The sequence below is a fragment of the Sitophilus oryzae genome, unplaced genomic scaffold (genome assembly GCF_002938485.1).
Source record: "Sitophilus oryzae breed Bouriz unplaced genomic scaffold, Soryzae_2.0 scaffold_810_pilon_pilon, whole genome shotgun sequence".
In the NCBI taxonomy this organism is placed as follows: domain Eukaryota; kingdom Metazoa; phylum Arthropoda; class Insecta; order Coleoptera; family Curculionidae; genus Sitophilus; species Sitophilus oryzae.
Window position 1 is genome coordinate 1,507,715 of NW_022147429.1, and position 19,746 is coordinate 1,527,460.

General features: G+C 33.2%; 1 protein-coding gene across 1 annotated transcript; it reads right to left on the reverse strand.

Moving 5' to 3' along the window:
• Positions 1–4,706: 4,706 nt before the first annotated feature.
• Positions 4,707–7,669, reverse strand: LOC115889030. The gene is made up of 2 exons (XM_030908937.1): positions 7,453–7,669; positions 4,707–7,308 (listed from the first exon to the last, which is right to left on the reverse strand). The coding sequence occupies exons 1-2, from the start codon at positions 7,586–7,588 to the stop codon at positions 5,123–5,125; spliced, it is 2,322 nt and encodes a 773-aa protein (XP_030764797.1). The 5' UTR covers positions 7,589–7,669; the 3' UTR covers positions 4,707–5,122.
• Between the last annotated feature and the right edge of the window lie 12,077 nt (positions 7,670–19,746).

Here is a 19,746-nt window from a genome sequence, read left to right on the forward strand (position 1 = left end):
ATAATAATTACCTATTTATTAACACAAACATCCGATACGCTACTGAACCAGGTAAGTCAAATTGACGTATCTAAATTCTATAACATCTAATCTCTGACAAATAGTAAATAAAAGCAAAAATGCAAGAAAAAATATATAATTAGTTAAATTAAGGGAATTTCATAAATGATCAGTTTACTACACGTATGTGTATATTACTATATTATATAGTCACTTACTAGCGAAAAGTTGTTCCGTTATTTCACTCGATTTTTGACCGAGATCTACCGCACGTTACCAACCAACTATTTTACTATTTTACAGTCTTTTTCGATAAATCGCAATAATGTCACTGTTAATTTAAGTTCTGCCACAATTTCCATCTAGATATACTACCTGTTACCTTTATACAACTATCAGTAGAAGAATAAATAATAAATAACATAAAATAGGCTCCGTAAAGACTGACAAATCCACAAAATTTCAAATCAAATTCAATTGTGTCAAATGAATCGTCAAACAGAACTGTCAAGGATCCCCAACCTGGAGACCTTTTTCCGCCCACCATGAATACATGGATAGCATTATGCTCCTTCCTTAATCTTTTTATTCGAAGGGCTTGAAGAGTAATACTTTTTCGTCCGCACCTGTATAAAACTACTGAGCGAAAAAATATACATTCCCGTAACCAGCTATTTACATAAAAAATATCTCTTGGTAAAACATCGTAACGGTCAACCGTTTTCAAGATATTTCGACTGGGCATAGTCAATATATGTCATCATTGACAAAAAATAAACTTGACTAAGATAGTTATTTCACTGAAATGATAAATATGATTTTTTAATAATGAATTTTTCTAGCTAATGATGAATTTTTCTAGAAAAAAAATACCATAACACAGTTTCTGGTGAAACTTTGGCACAAAAGCATGTCAAATTTATTATTTCAGACACAACTATCCAGTCAACATATTTAATTTTTGTCAATTATGACATGTATTAACTTTTCGATCTCAAATATCTTGAGAGCCATTACTCGTAGCGATTTTTACCAACAAACCTTTTTTATATGAAAAATGACGGAAATGTATATATTTTTCAGTCAGTAGTGTAATACAGGTACGGACAAAAAGTTATTACTCTTCAAAACAGCCAACAAATTTTCATCCAAATATTAGCGTTAGATTAAAAATTATTTGGAAAAAATCAAAATAAAAATGAAATTTCTACACCCTATATCTCCGAAACGAAGCATTTTAGCACATACATTTATACGAACTTTTTTACTTATTTTTATCTGCAGAATATACCGAAGTTTTCCGAATACAATTCGGACCACCCTGTATACCGCCGGCGGTAATTTGGACCGTTTGAAGCTAAAAAGCTACCCCAGTAGCATACTATATTGGCTCAACATTGATTCTATATTGGTAAAATATTGTATAGGGGCCAATATTGTAACAACACGCGCAAAGCATATTTAGCAGTAACTAATGTTTATATTTATATGTAATATTTACCCCCTGATTTACCCAGTATTGGTAATATATAAAAGATATACTATTTTTCTATATCTATATGTAGAATATGCACCAATGGATTCATATAAAAAGTATATATTATTAAAAAAAATTGTCATTTCCATCGTTGGGCTAATATGTAATTATAATATTTTACCTATATTGGCTGTGCTACAGGGGTAAATATCTAACAGTTAGCGAAACTCCTATTAAAACCAATAGCTAATGGTTATCATAGAACACGGTAAATTCCGAACGGTCGTAAAAACCACAAATATTTTCATTACTAAACCGAAAATCACATCTAGACACGAAACGGGAACGTTTGAATTCCATTATCAAAAATAATGATGCAGATAAAGATCTCCGTATATCTAAATCTTATAGGTCCTTTTTTTCCTAAGCTGTCTTGTCCTTGGCGTTGTTAAAAGAATATTAATGGTACAGTACGAGAATCGAAGACTCACGGTGCACGTGGAGCAGGTAAGTCATTGCCAACAAAAGGGTTCGGATTTTCGATCGGAAAGGACGACGGCTACGGCGACGTTTCGAGCATATTTACGCCACCCCGCTCTATCTTTATTCATTTTTACGTCCAGAGAACTCGAATATATTCGATGTTGGTCCGTAAATAAATGTAATTGATATTCAGTAGGCTATGATATCACATTTTCTGTTCAAAATTGCTCTATTCGCGTACGTGTCCCCTATCAATTCGATACATTTTCAACCAATCTGATGTTTGTCGATTTACAATACCGTATGATCAAGATTTTATACAGGGTCCGGCAATAGTGCGTCGGGCATCTGTAGTTCCTAGTATAAAGAAAATTATTAAAAATACAAGTACTGTCCTAAAATCAAAACTATATTAGTTATTTACTTGAGATGGTTTATACTTACTTTGCTATAAATATGGTAAATCGTAAATCATAGAGTATCTTCAAAATCTTACGCCAAACTTTCTAAAATATAAAATAATTTTTCTTCGTTTTTTTTAATGGAATCCCCTGTATATTATATTTCAATAGATGTATAGTTAAAAAATAAACTTTTTTTGTATATAGAGTATTAAATTTTTTAGCGGTTACGCAGATTTTGCACAGTAAATTTATATCAAGGCCAGTCAATGGTTTTTCTCTCGTATTTAAAACCATTAAAAGTTTTGAAATATTTTAAATACAAAAAATGTTCATTTTTTAATTCTATATACAAATCAGTTCATAAGAGGTTTTCGTTTACTCCTCTTGTTCTGAGCTCCCCGTCTATTCCTTCTCTCCAAGTCCATCTTTTGTTTTAATCTAGACTGATTTTTTAATTCTCCATCTATTAAAAAGATAATATACAAGGTGTTCCATTAAAAAAAAACAAAGAAATACTATTTTATATATTAGAAAGTTTGGCGTAGAATTTTAAACACTCTGTATGATTTAAGATTACGATATTTATAGCAAAGTAAGTATAAACCATCTAAACTAAATATCTAATATAGTTTTGATTTCAGGACAGTTTTATATTAAGGTGTACGCGCACTGAATCGGTACCAGTCCGGCGAAGGCGGTGACTCGACTATCGTAGATAGGTAGAGGTAGGAATCTGGCCTCTACAGGCCGAAATGTTTTAGTGGACGCCGGCGCCGTCTATATGTACGATGATCGCAGTCTCCTTTGCTGGTCGGTCCGATCCGATGCAGTGCGCGCGGAGCCTTATTTGTAATAATTTTTTTAAGCCAGGTTTGAAAAATAAATATTTTTTGTTTGCTTATTAATATCTTTGAAATTATCGAAATATATTTACTCGGATCTTAGGATTATGTAAAGTGATTTGAAGGGAAAGCCAAAAATGCAATAATATGCAGGGTGTTTCATTTAAAAAAATCATCTTGATCCACTTTACACTTTTTTGAGCTACCCAATAAAAGTCAAAATATTTTCCTGAAATATATCCTTTTGCATGCTTCCGGTTTGGACTTAAACAAAATTACCGTTAAGTTTTCTTTATTACTAGGAGCTACAGATGCCCGACGCACTATTGCCGGACCCTGTAGATAGAATAAGTTTTTTGTATATCTCTACCCAGAAGCAAACTACACAAACTATGTGAAGTCACAAAACACAGTTTTGAGAAAAACTAATTTAAAGTTCTTTTTTGAAGTTATCTACTAAAAATAGCCGAATTAATGAGTCGGTTATTTTTAAACCTGTGATTGTAATAATTGATATATGACTATTTATTATATGTAATATTTGGTATATGAACATAAATGAAATGTAAAATCGTTTCTTAAATAAATTATACTAACATTTTTTGGAGTGACTGAAATATGACCATTTTAGACTTAACATAGGTTCCTTCTGGGGTACAGATATGGAAACTTTCAAAAAATTTGCATTCTAAAAACACCATTAAAATGTTAAATCTTCTAAAAAGTAAAAAAGAAGTATATTATATACGACTTACAATACAGTATGATCAAAAGATAACGATGTTATGGTAGTAGAAGTAATATTCCAGTTGTTCATTAATAGGGATATACTCTAATTTTGGCTTGGAGAGGAAGCATTACGATCTTCTTCTTCTAATAATAACAAATCCAGCTTACTCTCTTCTTTTATACAAAATTTTTTGTATAGTCCACATTGTCCATACCATCAAACATTCTTTTTAATTTCTTGAATACGGATACTAGTGGCTTGTTGTGCCCTTAGATCTGGATAATCTTTGATGATAATTTTTTTTCAATTTTCGGCTGCTATGAAAAATCATATTAATTTGTCGCGTTAAAAATTGATTATTAAGGTAATTACAACGTTTATTTACTTTGTTGTAGATATGTATGACAGTTTTAATGATAAACGCCATTTATTAAAACACAGAAAATCAGATCATGTCTGATATTCCCAAAAAACACAATTTTCTTATTAAATAACTTTAGGTACAGGAAGTGCTTAATGAAATAAAAAGACTAAACAAAACCTTGTTCGATAGTAGAGTCTTCGATCGTGTTTTGGTTTGGTTTGGTCGTCGTGGAGGAAAATCCAACATTTAGATTTAACTCGCCCTGTATATATCAAACAAGAGTGCAAATTATGGTAGACCGAATTTTGAAGAAGACACTATTATACAGTATTTCCTGTTATAAAAAATTAAATTTTTCGAATTTTGAATTTAAAGGGGGCTTTAAAAATAAAATCTGTACCTCAGAGCCAGAGTATGTTAAGTCCAAAAGCTTTGTTTTTCAGTATAGCGATTTAATTAACTTCATACCAGATTTTTTTAAATTTTTAAATTCTGTTTTTAGTAAAAGTTGTAACTACTTTATAATTAAATAAGGTTTGGTCACAGGAATAAGTGCCATAATGTAAACTTTTCCTTTCGTTTTTGTTTTTGAAATAAGGGACTTAACATAGTTTTCTATCTAGAAAAACTTAAAATTTTGGATTTAACAACCATATTAAGAGCAAAGGTATGGACTTAAAATATTTACAGTGGACATAATATGGATGTTAGATCAATGGAAAGGGCAAAAATACTACCTAATTAATCATTATACTTAGTTTAATGCTTAAATGCTTACAAAACATATAAAACAGTTTATTCCTTTATTATAAACAAATATTTTTATTCGTCGTCTCCGCTTCGTTCATATTCCAATTTCTTGTAAAAGTCGTGAAATCTTTTTGGCACCCATTTAAGAAGTTTTTGTAAGTGGTTATACTTTTTTGCAGATATTGGTTTAGAACTCTCTCGAATTGGTGGAATTTCCAAAGGAGTGTAATCATTTGATTTGTTTCTTCTGTGAAAGTCGACTTCCAAAAAATCTTTATTAAAATCGGTTTTGTAGTAGAGAATTCCAGGGTTGTTTCTCCTAACTTGCAAGTGAACTGCATGAGATATCAGAAAATCGTTTCCCGTCATATCTTTTTTCTTGTTGATGTATGGTGCAGTTGATCCCTCAAACAGATGTTTAAATTCTTTAAAATCATATTGTTCCATATTGACCACATTAAATTGTTTTTTTGTTCCACATAATCGGACCATCTGCTGCCAATCCCAAGGGGTTACAATTTGAAATTGAGGAAGTTTTTTTCTTTCACGCTCAATCGTAGAGTGAACGACATCAGCCTCCAGGTGAGTATGCCCCCTTGCTAGAAACTTGTGATTAACAGCAGTGATGTTTGGTCTTATACGAAGGATAAAAAAATAACACATTATCATTAGGATGTTCCTATTTTGACTTGGACAGTTGTCCGACCAGATTGTTATTTCCTTAATTTCTTCTGAAACGTTCTGTTCAACCCATTTTATTAGACATGATGCAACTTCATTTCCTCCCCGACCGGCTACACTTTCATCCCACATCATGCAGAAACTTTTTTCACAGGTTGCATCTTGGATAGTTAGGTTATACGTCCATAGTTTTAGAGAGTAAAAGCTCTGTGAATTGTGCAAATCCGGGGTCGGTAGACATTTTTGGAGATCAATCATAATAACTTTTGCTTCTAATAAGTTGTCCCTGGACTTTTTTTTATCTTCTGATTTCATTTTGTATCTGTTAGTCGTATCTGCCAGATGTTGATCGTATTCAGTTTGTAGCTTCTTTCTTATATCAAGTGATTCCGCCTCGCGAATTTGAAGCTGAAGTTGATCACATAAGTCACAGGTATCGTTGTCTGGGCTCTTAAATGAATAGTTATACTCATAGTTGAAAATCTCCGAGTATAGCCATTCTTTTGCAATACTTTCGGGTCCAAAACCACGTTCTGTACATTCTTCTAAGTAAAGTCCGTACATTCTACTTATATTCAAATGATTTCCAAGGTACTTCTTTTTGGTTCTTTCCCGAGAATAATGGGATTCGTATGTTGGAAATTTTGAAATATGGTTTCTAACATTTTGGCGGACTTCTTCTGGGATCTTGTTAATAGATGGATGTCTTCCCCTTTTATCAGGCGTTACAATACCTCCTTCTTTTTTCTTTTTAATTGCAGTATCTACTGTTTGCTGTGAGATGCTAAGGGTATTTAAAAAAAACTTCTTACAAACTGTTTCTTTTTTTCCTTCTGTATCAAAACTGTAACAATTGGTAAAGATTCTTTTTCCTCTCCTTTCGCCGGTCTTCTCTCTGCGTCTTTTTATTGGTATTTGTGATACCATAGATGCTATGTATTGTCTTCTCATATCTACTGTTTTTGATGGACTCCAAAAATTAGAATGTATCATTTGCCGACGTTCTTCTAAAATTCTAGTTCTACAGGAGAGTTTGCAATTGTCATGACAAGGTTCTTTTAGGGACTTTGGGTTCATAACTCGACTTCCACTGTCAGTTTTGTATTCTAACCCTGAATACCGTTTCTTTTTTGTAATATTCTTTTTCCAACTCATTGGATCTGCTTTTCTTTTACGACTTAACATCTTCACTGCTTCTTGGTTTTCATCCTCGTCAGGTTCGGTGTCATCGGAATAGTCGGGGTCTGCTATATCATCATCGCTATCAAAATCTACAAATTCCCTCTCAGGAGTTCTATGTAATAATTGTTCTTCATTCTCAGCACTTATGTGGAAAACTTCGCCTTTACTGGGATTTTGTATGTGATCGTCCATAATATTTTTTAACCCTTCATCAGAACTATGTACCACTTTTTCTGGGATATTATTTAGCGATTTTTCGGGAGTATTTCCTAATAAATTTTGTATAACAGCTGTTTCTGGTACAAAGCGTGACTGTTGCAGCATCTGATGGCATAAAAAACTTAAAGACGGAATAGCACGTCTCATGGGAGATGTACTTTCCTCTTCATAAATTTCTAAAACAAAAAAAACAATAAATAAACTTTTTATATTATTATATTTATTATAGTTAGGTATTAGTGGACCACCAATAGTGGACACTAGAACACTGAATTTAGATTAAAACTACACCATACAACAGGTATTTTGCAGGTACTTACCTAATGTTTGTGTAGAACTGGCTTCTGCTATTTCAATATTGGAAACAGATTGGACATTATTTGTTTTATTTTCTATGCAGTTTTTTACCATTTTACTTGTCCGAGAGGACCACGGAACACGTGAAGTAAAAGGCATTATTTTAAAAAATGTGATTTAACAACAATGTAGGAGGTTAAGTATGTTAACAGGTGGAGCTGACATTTCAAACTGACGTGAATCCAGATGCAATGTGAGGTTAGTGAGACTTAACATTGTTTGAGTCCAGCAGACCTATGGACTTAACGTAGTTTAAAATCAAATATTTCCGTTAGTTTAAAAGATTGGTTAAAATAAAAAATACCATAAAATGCAGCACAAAATTTTAAGTCACTTAATATATTTAGCTAAAATTTGGTAAATTTGGACTTAACATAGTCTGGCTCTGAGGTACAGAAATAAAAAATTAAATTTAGTAGGGGTTTAATTAGGTTGGGGGAAAATTTAGGTTGGGGTAAATTTAGTTTAAAAACGGTTATATCTCATATCTCATCCCATTCGGTATAGTAGGTATATGAAAAACATTATGATATTTTTGGAATGGAAATTTAATGCTAAATCCAGAGTTAAAAATAAATATAGTATTCTATTTAGAAATATACAACCTTGGTTTGAAAATATGTTTGAATCACCCTGTATGTTAATGCATAAACCAAAAACCTAATATGAGCTTTTTCGAAAGCCTGAATAACCCTGTATAGTTATAACAAGTTCGTAAATGGAAATTCTGAAAATGTTTATTTTTTCGATTTCATGATGGATATAATTTTATTATTGCTTTTATATTCTACGTTAACCTAGTTTATCTTATTTTTTTAAACACGAGTATGGCAATTAACAAAAACGACGTAATTTCGACAAATCTCGATCAATCCAAATTGACTGGCAACGAAAATTGTTGCCCTTTACTAGTATTGAAGTAATATCGCGATATTCTACTCCAATGAGCAGACATTTCGCCGATGAAAATCTAAATTAACGCCTCCCATAAAACTCTTGTCGACGTCAACGTTTCAACTCCGCTTTTCCAAGTAACAATAAACAGCTACCATTCTGGCAGATAGGCCTGTAAAAGAAGCCATTTTCCAGACAAACAAGCTTAATGTTTCTCCATTCTGCGGCGTCCATTGCGCTTGCAAACACCGACCCTCCGCATTTTTTGCTCCGCTCGTGTCTGGAGCGACATCCAAATGGAGAATAATCCTCGAGAGGCTATCAGTTTTAAGTTTTATTCCGGCCACAATAGCTTTTCCAAACCGGTTTTCCAATAAAAATATTCCAGTTCGCCAGAAATAGCAAACTTTCCGACTGGTAATTATACAGAATAAACTTTTTTAGCAGTTAATTCAAACCAGTTCATATAATTTTTTTGAGTAAAACTTTTTTAATTTGCATTGTCTTATATTTTTAAGAATATACAACCTTTTTAAAATAAGACGAACAGGAAATTCAAAACGGACAAAAGTTGGATCGCATGTTAAAATATAAAATGATTTTTTTTTAATTTTTGCTACAATTTTTTTATTTTAAAAATAAAATATTGTATCTAATTGGTGAATAATAGAATGTTTGTAAATAAAATCCCATCAAAAACACAGAATCTAAAAAAAATTGTGTATGAACTATGTACGCATATTTAAAGTGAAACTTCTTACTGACAGCTATCAAATTGAATGTTTGAAAAAGTGTAGTTTGAAATGTTGAAAAAGTAATAAATTAAAAATAATTTGATTCACTTTCACAAAATTTGTATTAAAATGACCGTCATGGACTCCCTTCGGGTAAAAATACAATTAACCACGTGCCGAATTTGGTTCCAATCGGCCCATAAATAGGAAAAATCCTGATGATTTCGTCCATTTAGACGCATCAGTTCGAAATATCGAGAGTGTCATCCTGTCTTCTTCTTCTTCGTCGTCTCTTCATGTCTGAAGAATCGTGACATTATGGCTATGTGCAGCTGGTGATTTTGATCTTCCATCGTTGGCGATCTTCAGCCTCTCGGAGATTTGATTGAAACGGATGACCTGTAATATTCGCTATTTGGTTAATCCATCTTGATGGTGATCGTCCTCTAGGTCTTCGGCCTTCTACTTTGCCTTGTACTATGAGTTTTTCAAGGTTGTGTTCACCTCTGCGAGTGATATGACCGAAGTATTGCAGGATGCGTCTACGGCAGATGGGGGATAATCGATCTGTGATACCGAGTTCATTGAGAATTGACTGATTCGTTCTTCGAGCTGTCCATGGGAAACGAAGCATTCTCCTCCAGAACCACATCCCAAATCAGCGCTCTTGACGGTCCATGACTCAGACCCGTGTAGAAATATGGAGAACACGAAAGATCGAACAAGGGCCTTTTTGGTGTTTTTAGTTATGTTCCTATCTGCCCATATTATTCTTAGGCTCATCATAGCCGTCCGTGCCATTGCCTTCTTATCTCTGCTTCACAGCCCCCATTATTTGTTATTAAAGACCCTAAGTATATAAATTAATATACTCTTTCTATATTAGGGAGGAGGTTGTGTTATCGAACTTCATCACTTCTATCAATCAGCATGAGTTTGGTTTTATCAGTGTTTATTTCTAGACCAAGATTATTGCTTTCGATGGTAACTCTTTCCAGCAACCGGGCCATTTCTTCTTCACATTTCGCTATCAGGGTGGTATCGTCCGCGTACCTGAGGTTGTTTAGGATTTTACCGTTGACTAGGATTCCTCCTTCCTCGCCCTCCAAAGCACGTATACAACCCTGGCGTACCCCTTTTCTAGGTTTGAAAGGTTCCGACGTTTTGTTATCTAGGTTGACAATTGCAGTATTATTGTCATATAAATTGTTAATAAGAGCCACTAGATGATTCGGAACTCCCATTTCGCACAGAACCCTCCATAGGCTTTTCCACCTCACACAATCGAAAGCCTTTTTGTAGTCTATAAAACACAAGAACATAGGCGAGCTAAATTCTCGGGATTTCTCTATGAGTTGGCGTATGCTGAATATTTGATATCTTGTGCCACTTTCTTTCACGAATCCGGCTTGTTCAGGAGGTATTTCAGGCGTCAAGTACCTCTGAAGTCTTCGGTCAATTACCTTAAGTAAGATCTTGCTTGCATGTGACGTTAGGGATATTTTTCGATAATTCTGAAATTTTTGTTTTGGTTTGGTTTGGTTGCGGATCTTTAGGCCATTGTCGAGACGGCAGACTGCCATACTTTATTGCAGATGTTATGTACTATTTTCACCTTCCTCCCCTAGTAACTTTAGTATCAAAATTAGACATGGCATTAGTAAAAAAATAACTAAACTAGAGAATAAAGAATAAAGAATAAAGAAAACGCCTTGCGTGACCATCTTCTGATGCGTGTCAAATACTCGTTAGCGAGTAATGGCAGTATGTATGTATGTATGTATGTAAAAGAATAACTACCATTTCGATTACTAAGAAATCTAAACAGTGCACTTATAGGAATAACGTATTTTATTTAGTTGAATATCATACTTTGCAACTACCAAGTCATTATAATTATTACAAAAATAATGACGTCTAAAGTTATTGAATCCGTGCTTTCTTAGATAATTCATAAACTACGAGGTATAATTATTAGATATATTGGCAATACAGCCGGATATAGTATGTCCTCTTGATGACATTCGAAGATGCCGACAACTTATAAATACAAATTATAAATTATTAAAATCTTATTTTTAACTTATAATATCCCACACATTTTCCCATGCTCTGGCATTTTTAATGACTGCACGAAATCCAATAAACAATACTTGACAACAATAATATAATATATTTTTAATTTAGAAAATGTATTTATTTTTAACTATGTGCTGTGTGTGTATTGTATTGAGTAATTTCTATCAGTTCGGAGTGTTTCAAAAAATGCAGAACAAATATTTCAGAGGAATATCCAGAAGATACAGGATTAATCTATAACGATTGGCAGATAATGTTAAAAATTTACAAGATTTGTGTACTTTTTATGAAAATGTTTAGAATATTACTACAAACACAGAAAAGTTTTTAAATTTATTATGTTGTTTTTTGATATCCAAACCATTGCCATTTTCAATCGTTTCCATCAATCAAATAAGTTATAGAAATAATACACCAAGTATATTTTCAAGTAGCTTTAGACCAATTCCCCCAGTTTTCCTCGCTCCATTCTATAAAGATAATGCTTTCGTCATTGCTCACCGATTTCAACGCCTTTAATGCGATGATTAAATACAGGCAAAATCGCCTTAATTTCAACATTTGTCGTTTCCCTTCAACTTATAGCGCGCTTCGTTTGCTCCCTTTATCATCCCGAATCGCCGCAAAATATAATCAACTCCGAAATAAACAATTTTGTCATAGTATAAGAGTAACTAGTTACGCCACTCATTAAATCCTTTGATCCTTGCTACATTTCTTTCGCATCGCGCTAGCACCGGTGTCTATCGCACGTATCTGTAGCTGTAGCGCTATCAGGGATAGGCATTACGATTTTTTTTAGTGAATTGAATCATAGTCGATTCAATATGAGAAATTGAATCGACTCTTACAATACGTTCATTTAAATGAACTATATCCATAGAGAGAGGCTATATAATAATTAACTTACAAAACAATTAGCTTTTCATTGCTGACCACGATTTTTCTTGACGGATGATAGCTAAAATGACATTACGCACAAATTTTGAAGTATAATTAGTGGCAAAAGTGAAAAGTTTGTTAACTTAAGCTTCATTCAGAACCTCGCAATTAGTGGAATAAATTAGTGGTTTCAATTGCACTTTATACTTTATAATAGTTTACGATCATTCACAATGTTTAAAAAACGCAATTAAAATTAATAGAATATCCTAGCAAGAGCTTACGTTAGTCAGTTGTTTCCATAGAGATATAAATTATAAAACAAACAACTTTTGATTTCTAACCACAATTTCTCTTGACAGAAGATAATCAAAGGCCAAAATGACAGTTCTCGCAAATTTTATTAAATATTAAAGTATAACTAGTAGAAAAGTTAAAACTTAGATAACTTTTTCTACTAATTGAAAATATTTTTGACGTTCTGAATGCTTACATTGAAATTAAAGGAATAAACGTCTACGCTAATTATTGAAACCACTAATTCATTCCACTAATTGCGAGGCTCTGAATGAAGCTTTATATAAAGTTTAATTGAACCCACTAATTTATTCCACTAATTGCGAGATTCTGAATCAAGCTTTACTACCACTAATAAAAACTGAAAATTACTAGCACTAATTTTGGTTGTGCTTCTTCGCTAACTGAAACCACTAATTTATTCCGCTAATTACGAGCTTTTAAGTGAAGCTTAAGTTTTTCAGGTAAATAAAAAATAAATCTTATATAATTGATTTATTTAGCATCTCCTCAATCAAAAATTGGCAGGGGTCTAAAAAAGGCAGGAATGAGCTTTAGAATATTCAAAAAATATAGCATCAATATGGTTTGGTTTGGTTTTTATGCTAATATAACTATTAAAGTTTTTATTCGATCGGACACTATCGAATAACGGCTTTAGCGGTGGCTATGAAATGAAGATCGCTGCCATTTTATATATGTAAAATTATATGACAAATGTCATCGATCGTCATTTCCAAGCCAACTGGGCGCCGTTTTATTTCGATCATACGGTATTTATGCAGATAATTTCCATTACATATAGTATGAATTTTAGTTTTAACGCACATTTAATGTGTGTTTATCTATATCGATTAAAAGAGTTTGATATCTATATTCGATTTTAAACACCTAATCGAGGGACGTTAAAAAAACAACGATGTTTTCGACGTGATACCCAATCACCACACATTAACGCTCTCATTTTTTTTAATCCGATTCTGTCCTGAAACTAGGGGACAATCTACTGCAAAAAAACAGTAAACAGAGTAAAGTTATTATATATATATATATATATATATATATATATATATATATATATATATATATATATATATATATATATATATATATATATATGGGAAGTATATATATAGCAGTCGATGCATGATTGAAAATTAGTCATGAATACATTTCTAAATTGTCAGTTTCTGCCTTCCGGTTCATCATGCAGGGAATGAACTGCGATACCTGAAACAGAGTGCAAAAAGAAATGACGACAAAGAAGTTATTTGTAGCTGGTCTGCAGTAATATAATTTGGTATATGTTATTAAACCGCCGAGCAGGATTGAACACATGACGCCATATCACCCTGACCAGAAAGCATAAGGACTTTGAAAGGCAGTTATTGTGAAATATAGTTAGAACGATCAGAAAGAATACTTATTGGGCAGATTGTCACAGAAATGCGACATGACTAAAACATGACTACCCGTAGACACAGTGGGGTGATAGCGGCGAGGTGTGTTGGAACGCCTCCGCGCGCGGTTTCTGGTAGTAACGCTTCAAATTGTATTACTGCCGCTGACCAGCTGCAAAATGGCGCCTTTGTGCCTCGTTTGCTTCTCCTTTCTTTCTCTTTTTCAGGATCGCTAGTTCATCGCTGCTGATTCCTCCCCTGTATTGATGAAACCGGAAGGCAGAAACACTGAGTGTCTATTGGTAGTCATTTTAGAAGTCATGTATCAGTGACTAATCTTCGTGGACTTGCCCAATAAATTTCTTTCTTCGTTTTTTTATAGTTTCCATGATAACTCTCCTCTTTGTTTATTGTTTTCTGGGCCAGGGTGATAGCGGCGAGGTGTGTTGGAACGCCTCCGCGGCGGTTTTCGGCAGTAACGCTTCAAATTGCCAAGCTACCGCTGGACCAGCTGCGAATGGCGCGCCTTTGTGCCTCGTTTGCTTCTCTTTCTCTCTTTCAGGGATCGCTAGTTCATCAGTTGGCTTCGATTCCTCCTTGCATTGGATGAAGCCGGAAGGCAGAAACACCCAGTGCCCATGGTAGTCATGCTTTTAGTCTATGTATCGCTACTGACCTCGGAAGAGCAGAAACACTGAGTGTCTACGGGTAGTCATGTTTTAGTCATGTATATATACTAATATATATATATACTATATATATATATATATATATATATATATATATATATATATATATATATATATATATATATATATATATATATATATATATATATATATATATATATATATATATATATATATATATATATATATATATATATATATATATAACGGATTTCTACAGCTATTGCCGTCTCTCCGTCCCCAATTTCCATCCTTTCCTATCAAAAACCTCGTCTTCATCTAAGTTTCTCGCGGTCATCGCCTGATTGATGTCATCCCGCCAACTCCTTCTGGGCCGTCCTCTCTTTCTTCTTTCTAAAGGCGTCCATTCTAATATCTTTCTGGGCCATCTGTCAACGTTCATTCTCTTCACATGTCCAAACCATGTTAGTTGTCTCTTTTCTATGTCTTCGTGTATGTGTCTATCCATTTGCATCTGCATTGGGATGTCGTCGTTCCTTATTCTTTTTAGTTTTGATCGTCCGCAGCTTCTTCTTAAAAAATCCATTTCAGTTGCCATAAGTTTATTTTTATTGGTTTTTGTAACATCCCATATTTCCGAACCGTAGAGGGTTACACTTTGGACTAGGCTACTATAAATGCGCTTTTTTGTGGATCTTTTAATTTTTTTATTCCAGAGAAGGGAGTTCAATGTTCTGGTTACTGTTCTACCCTTATTTACTCTTTCTTGTAATTCATTTTCGCTGTTTCCTTTTTTATTAAATATTATTCCAAGGTATTTACTCGATTTAACTCCTTTTATCGTGCCAGTGTCTAAGATTAGGTCATTTATCTCTTCATTGCCTACTATAAGGTATTCACATTTCGAGAGATTCATCTGAAGACCTGCGGCTTCGTATTCTTCTTGTAATTTTCTGATCATATAACTGAGATATTCTTCGTCTTCAGAAATAACTATCTGATCATCTGCGAAGAACTATGTAAATAATGTGTCATCCCCCACTCTTAGCCCCATATTTTTGCATTTTCTCACCCAATTCACCAGAGCTCTGTGCAAGTAGATTTTGAACAGTGTAGGAGATAAGCAGCATCCTTGTCTTAATCCTTTTGTTGTATTAAAAGAGTTGGTAACCTCATTTCCTATCTTAATTCTTGCAGAGTTATTTTTATAATAGGTCTGTGTAGCCCGAATCAACACGGGATTGATCTCTAAGTTTTCCATCTCCTTCCACAACCTTGAGATAGGTATACTATCGTAAGCTTTCTCCAAATTTATGAAAGCGACATTGGTCTCTCTGCTACCGCCGGCTAGCTCTCAGGTTCATTAGAGCACGCAAGCTCCCCCACCCGGCATTTGTGCCTTCGTCAAGGTGGAGATACATTCGGGGGAGTAAAGTTATTAACTATTTGAAAAAAAACAGAGTAATTTATTTTGTATCGTATCGGTAATATTTGATAGAACAGCATTGGAATAGTTATGTATGGTAATACTACAGGCACGAAAAACGGGCACCTTAAAATTTTCATGCGTTTTAAAGTTTTATATATTGTGTTCTCGTGGACCGATTTTTATCATTTTTTAAGCAATTTGAAGCTAAACTATTTGACTTTTTGGTATCTCCTTCTAAGTTAAAAATGAAAGTTGCCATCTGTCAATTATAAGAAGGAAAACAAAATATTTATATTTTGGTGAAAATTTGAACCACCCTGTGGAGTACGTTAACAATGCAAAGAATTCATCACTTTAAAATTTAGGAGTATTTTCTCTCGATAGTTTGTTTTTTGATTCATCTCAATAGCTTTATTTATTTTGGAGATATTCACTTTTGAAGAAGACACTAACATTTTTTCGTATATGTTACATCAAAACCATGCCTTTGCTTTTGATCCTAGTCAACAGACCTATAAAATAGTGCTTATGATTTATGTAATGTTACTGACTGAAAAATTATATTATTATTGTCTGTTGGGGAGTTATTCTCTACCATGATCAATAATTAGAGCTACAATAGCCTATACATCAGAACTTAAAACCATTTCTACTAGAGTAAACGTCACTAAAAAATAATAATATGACTTTTCAATGACAGTGACATTACACAAAGAATAAACACTCTTTTGTAAGTGTGTTGATGAGAAAACAATGCTAAAATTGCTGTAAATAGTTACTGTCTTATTTAAAAGCGAATATCTCCATTAAAAATAAAGCTATTGAGATGAATCAAAAAACAAACTATCGAGAAAAGACGTACCTATATGATAAAATTACTTTTAAATACCCTGCTTTGTTAACATGTTCCACAAGGTGTTTCAAACTGTCACCAAAATATCAACTTTTTGTTTACCCTCGTATAATTAACTTATGGAAACATTGAATTCTAATTTATAAAGAAGTACTAAAAAGTCAATTTAGTTATAAATTGCTTAAAAAATCATCCCACTAGAACAAAATATTATTAAACTTTAAAATACATGAAAATTTTAAGGTGCCCGTTTTTTGTGCCGGCTCGGCGAGTGTATTTTACAGATGACATTAATAATGTCATCTGGTGGTCATTCATAAATATCGATTGGAAATTTCTTCGAAGTTGACTGAGAATATAAGTGCGTGCTCTGTATCTTCTTATAAAACCCCATTAGATAAATGTCGATACATCGATGATTTCCAATAGCAGAACGTCGTTTGTAAACACCACGTTTAAGAAATATTGATATATAGACGCCTAAAACACGAGACGCGACTGGAACCTCACAGGCCAAATTAGAGATCTTAATTAAAGGTTTTTGCATGCTGCCAACGATCTGGTGAGTTTTGCAGGCATTCAAAAAATCTTTAGGGAAGTGGCACTATAATAATTTATTTATACCATGATCTCCATATCGGGTGGTTGAGCCGACCGAAGACGTTCCGCGCGATATATCTCTCTTAGGCTTAGGACGATAAACTTGGGGAGGAATTAAACTTTGGCGTGTCTCTTTAGTGCCAGGGTGCGATCTAAAAGATGGTGGGGGATGCTTATAAAGTTTCGCTAGGGGAAGGAGGATCGTCGAGGACCGAGGGAGGAAGGGGAGGGAGACGAGTCGTTTTGAGTTTCTTTTTTTTAATTATAGAGACGGCGTTTACGAGCCTCCCTAAGCCGCTCTAATTTCTGTATCCTCGGTTTTACGGCCGGAATTATCCGAGTTGAAAAGTCGGCTTATCCCCCTCTATGACGACGGTGGGAAATTACTTCTTTTTTGTCCTTCGAAAGTCGGTGAACGTGTCACTACTTACTTTCCAGCAGTTTTCTGACGAGTTTGTAGACTGAGATAGATGTGAAATATAAGTTAAAAAAAGTTTATACTTTCTTGTTTAACCATATACAGGGTGGCGCCTCTCATACGACGCGGAGGCTTCAAGCAGAACGGTAGTTTATATCGAAATGAAAATTTGGGAGCATATGTAGGTTGATTGAAAGCATTTTATAAAAATATATAGTTCTACAGAGTGTCCCGAGGGGTGTCCCCAAAAAAGTTATGCATCAAAGTTGTTTTTTTTGTAATGGAAGACTCTATAATATTAATTGATTTTTCTTTCTATGAAATGAAATTGAAAATTGATATGAATTCTATGAAGAAAATAAAGGTGAGTTTCATTAAAGAAGCATATGCCTAAAATGTAAGGATTTTGACATATTTCACATTGTGTGAAAATGAAGAATAAATTTTAAATTTCCATAACAGCTACCTAATTTGTAATTTACCCTGTATAGTCTGATATCTAGTGATATTACCACACTTACCATTAAACCAAATTAAAAATTGACCCAAAAATTTATACAGGGCGAGACAAAGTTAATATTGAACATTGGTCACTTTTAAAGGCAAGTTACTTCTTTATTGCAAATAGAACATCCAAGTATATTATGCCGGTGTTCAATGGAGAATTCATATATCTTTAGATTACTAATACGGTTGCCTACCCTTCAGACAAGAATTTTCCTAGAAATTTTCATTTTTATGATTTTGTGGCAATAGAAAATTATTATTTGATAAAATCTAGGCGGCTGTGATATACCTTGTTAATTTAACAAAAGTTAGAAGATAATTACTATATTATTTTTTTTATTTTATTTTATTTTTTTTTAAAAAAATACATGTTTAAAACATATTTTAATTATTACAGAATTAAAACTGCATATAAACGTATGTGACAAAAGCTAGCTAGACGAAATCAAATGCACAAAAAGGTTTCCTTTCTTGTTCACTGCATAAAATGATCAAAAAACTTTTTCATGTTAAAAGGCATATGTAGAGTTCTACTTCAAAAAGCAGCCACAATCATTTCTCTCATGTTGTCGACAATAGTTGGTTGAGTTTTGTAAACATTGTCTTTAACATCTCTGTAAAAAAAGGCCATGCTATATGGAGCATTTAAGTATTCTATTAATTGGTGAATGCCTACTGTATATAGTCATCTACAAATAGAATCATATCATTTCTCTCTGATGTAGGAGTTTCCATTTTCGGCAAATTTCTGATTTTGTTTTGTTTTAAACACTGACACATTTTAGACACAAAATGATAACAAGTTTTTAAAGTTGAGCTAATTTGACATCTATATTGAAGTGTGATCTAAGTGGCTGTGATATGTCTGTCACAGCCACTTAGATTTTATGAAATAATAAAGATCTATGATAGAGAATGAGACATGAGAAATGACGCTAGAAAAAAAAAAACTAAAATAAAAATATCCTTATAGTTGGCATCCACTGTTATAAATATTTATTAAAACATAGTAGGTACAAATATTAATAGCAATGGAACTCGGAAACAATTAATTTACTTTCAGTAAACGTGATATTTCTGCAAATGTGAAAAAATATCTCGATCATTTTTTTCATTAAAATGAATTCAATGTCAAAGAAAATTGAAATAACGGACCACTTTACTCCTTTCCCTTGATCGTGGCTGTGTTGTCAGCTGCTGCAACGAGAGATAATCATATAGCAACTACGTTACATAATTTAGTTTATCGCGCTATACTTCGAAATATGAAAACTAAAAAATCAATGATGTGGATACATAGTTCATAGTGGTTAATAGAGTTCATAGTAAATGAATTCAGTATGTGTGGTAAAAAATAAACTTGACATTTTATATAGTAAAGATTCGAGGTATATTCTGTTCTTTTTCAAAACAATTTTCAGCTAAAAGTTTTTTTTTGTTACAGGTAAACATTAGGTACAAGTAGTGGTTTATCCTGGCGATAAATAAACAATGTGTATTTAGCCGGGAGATCT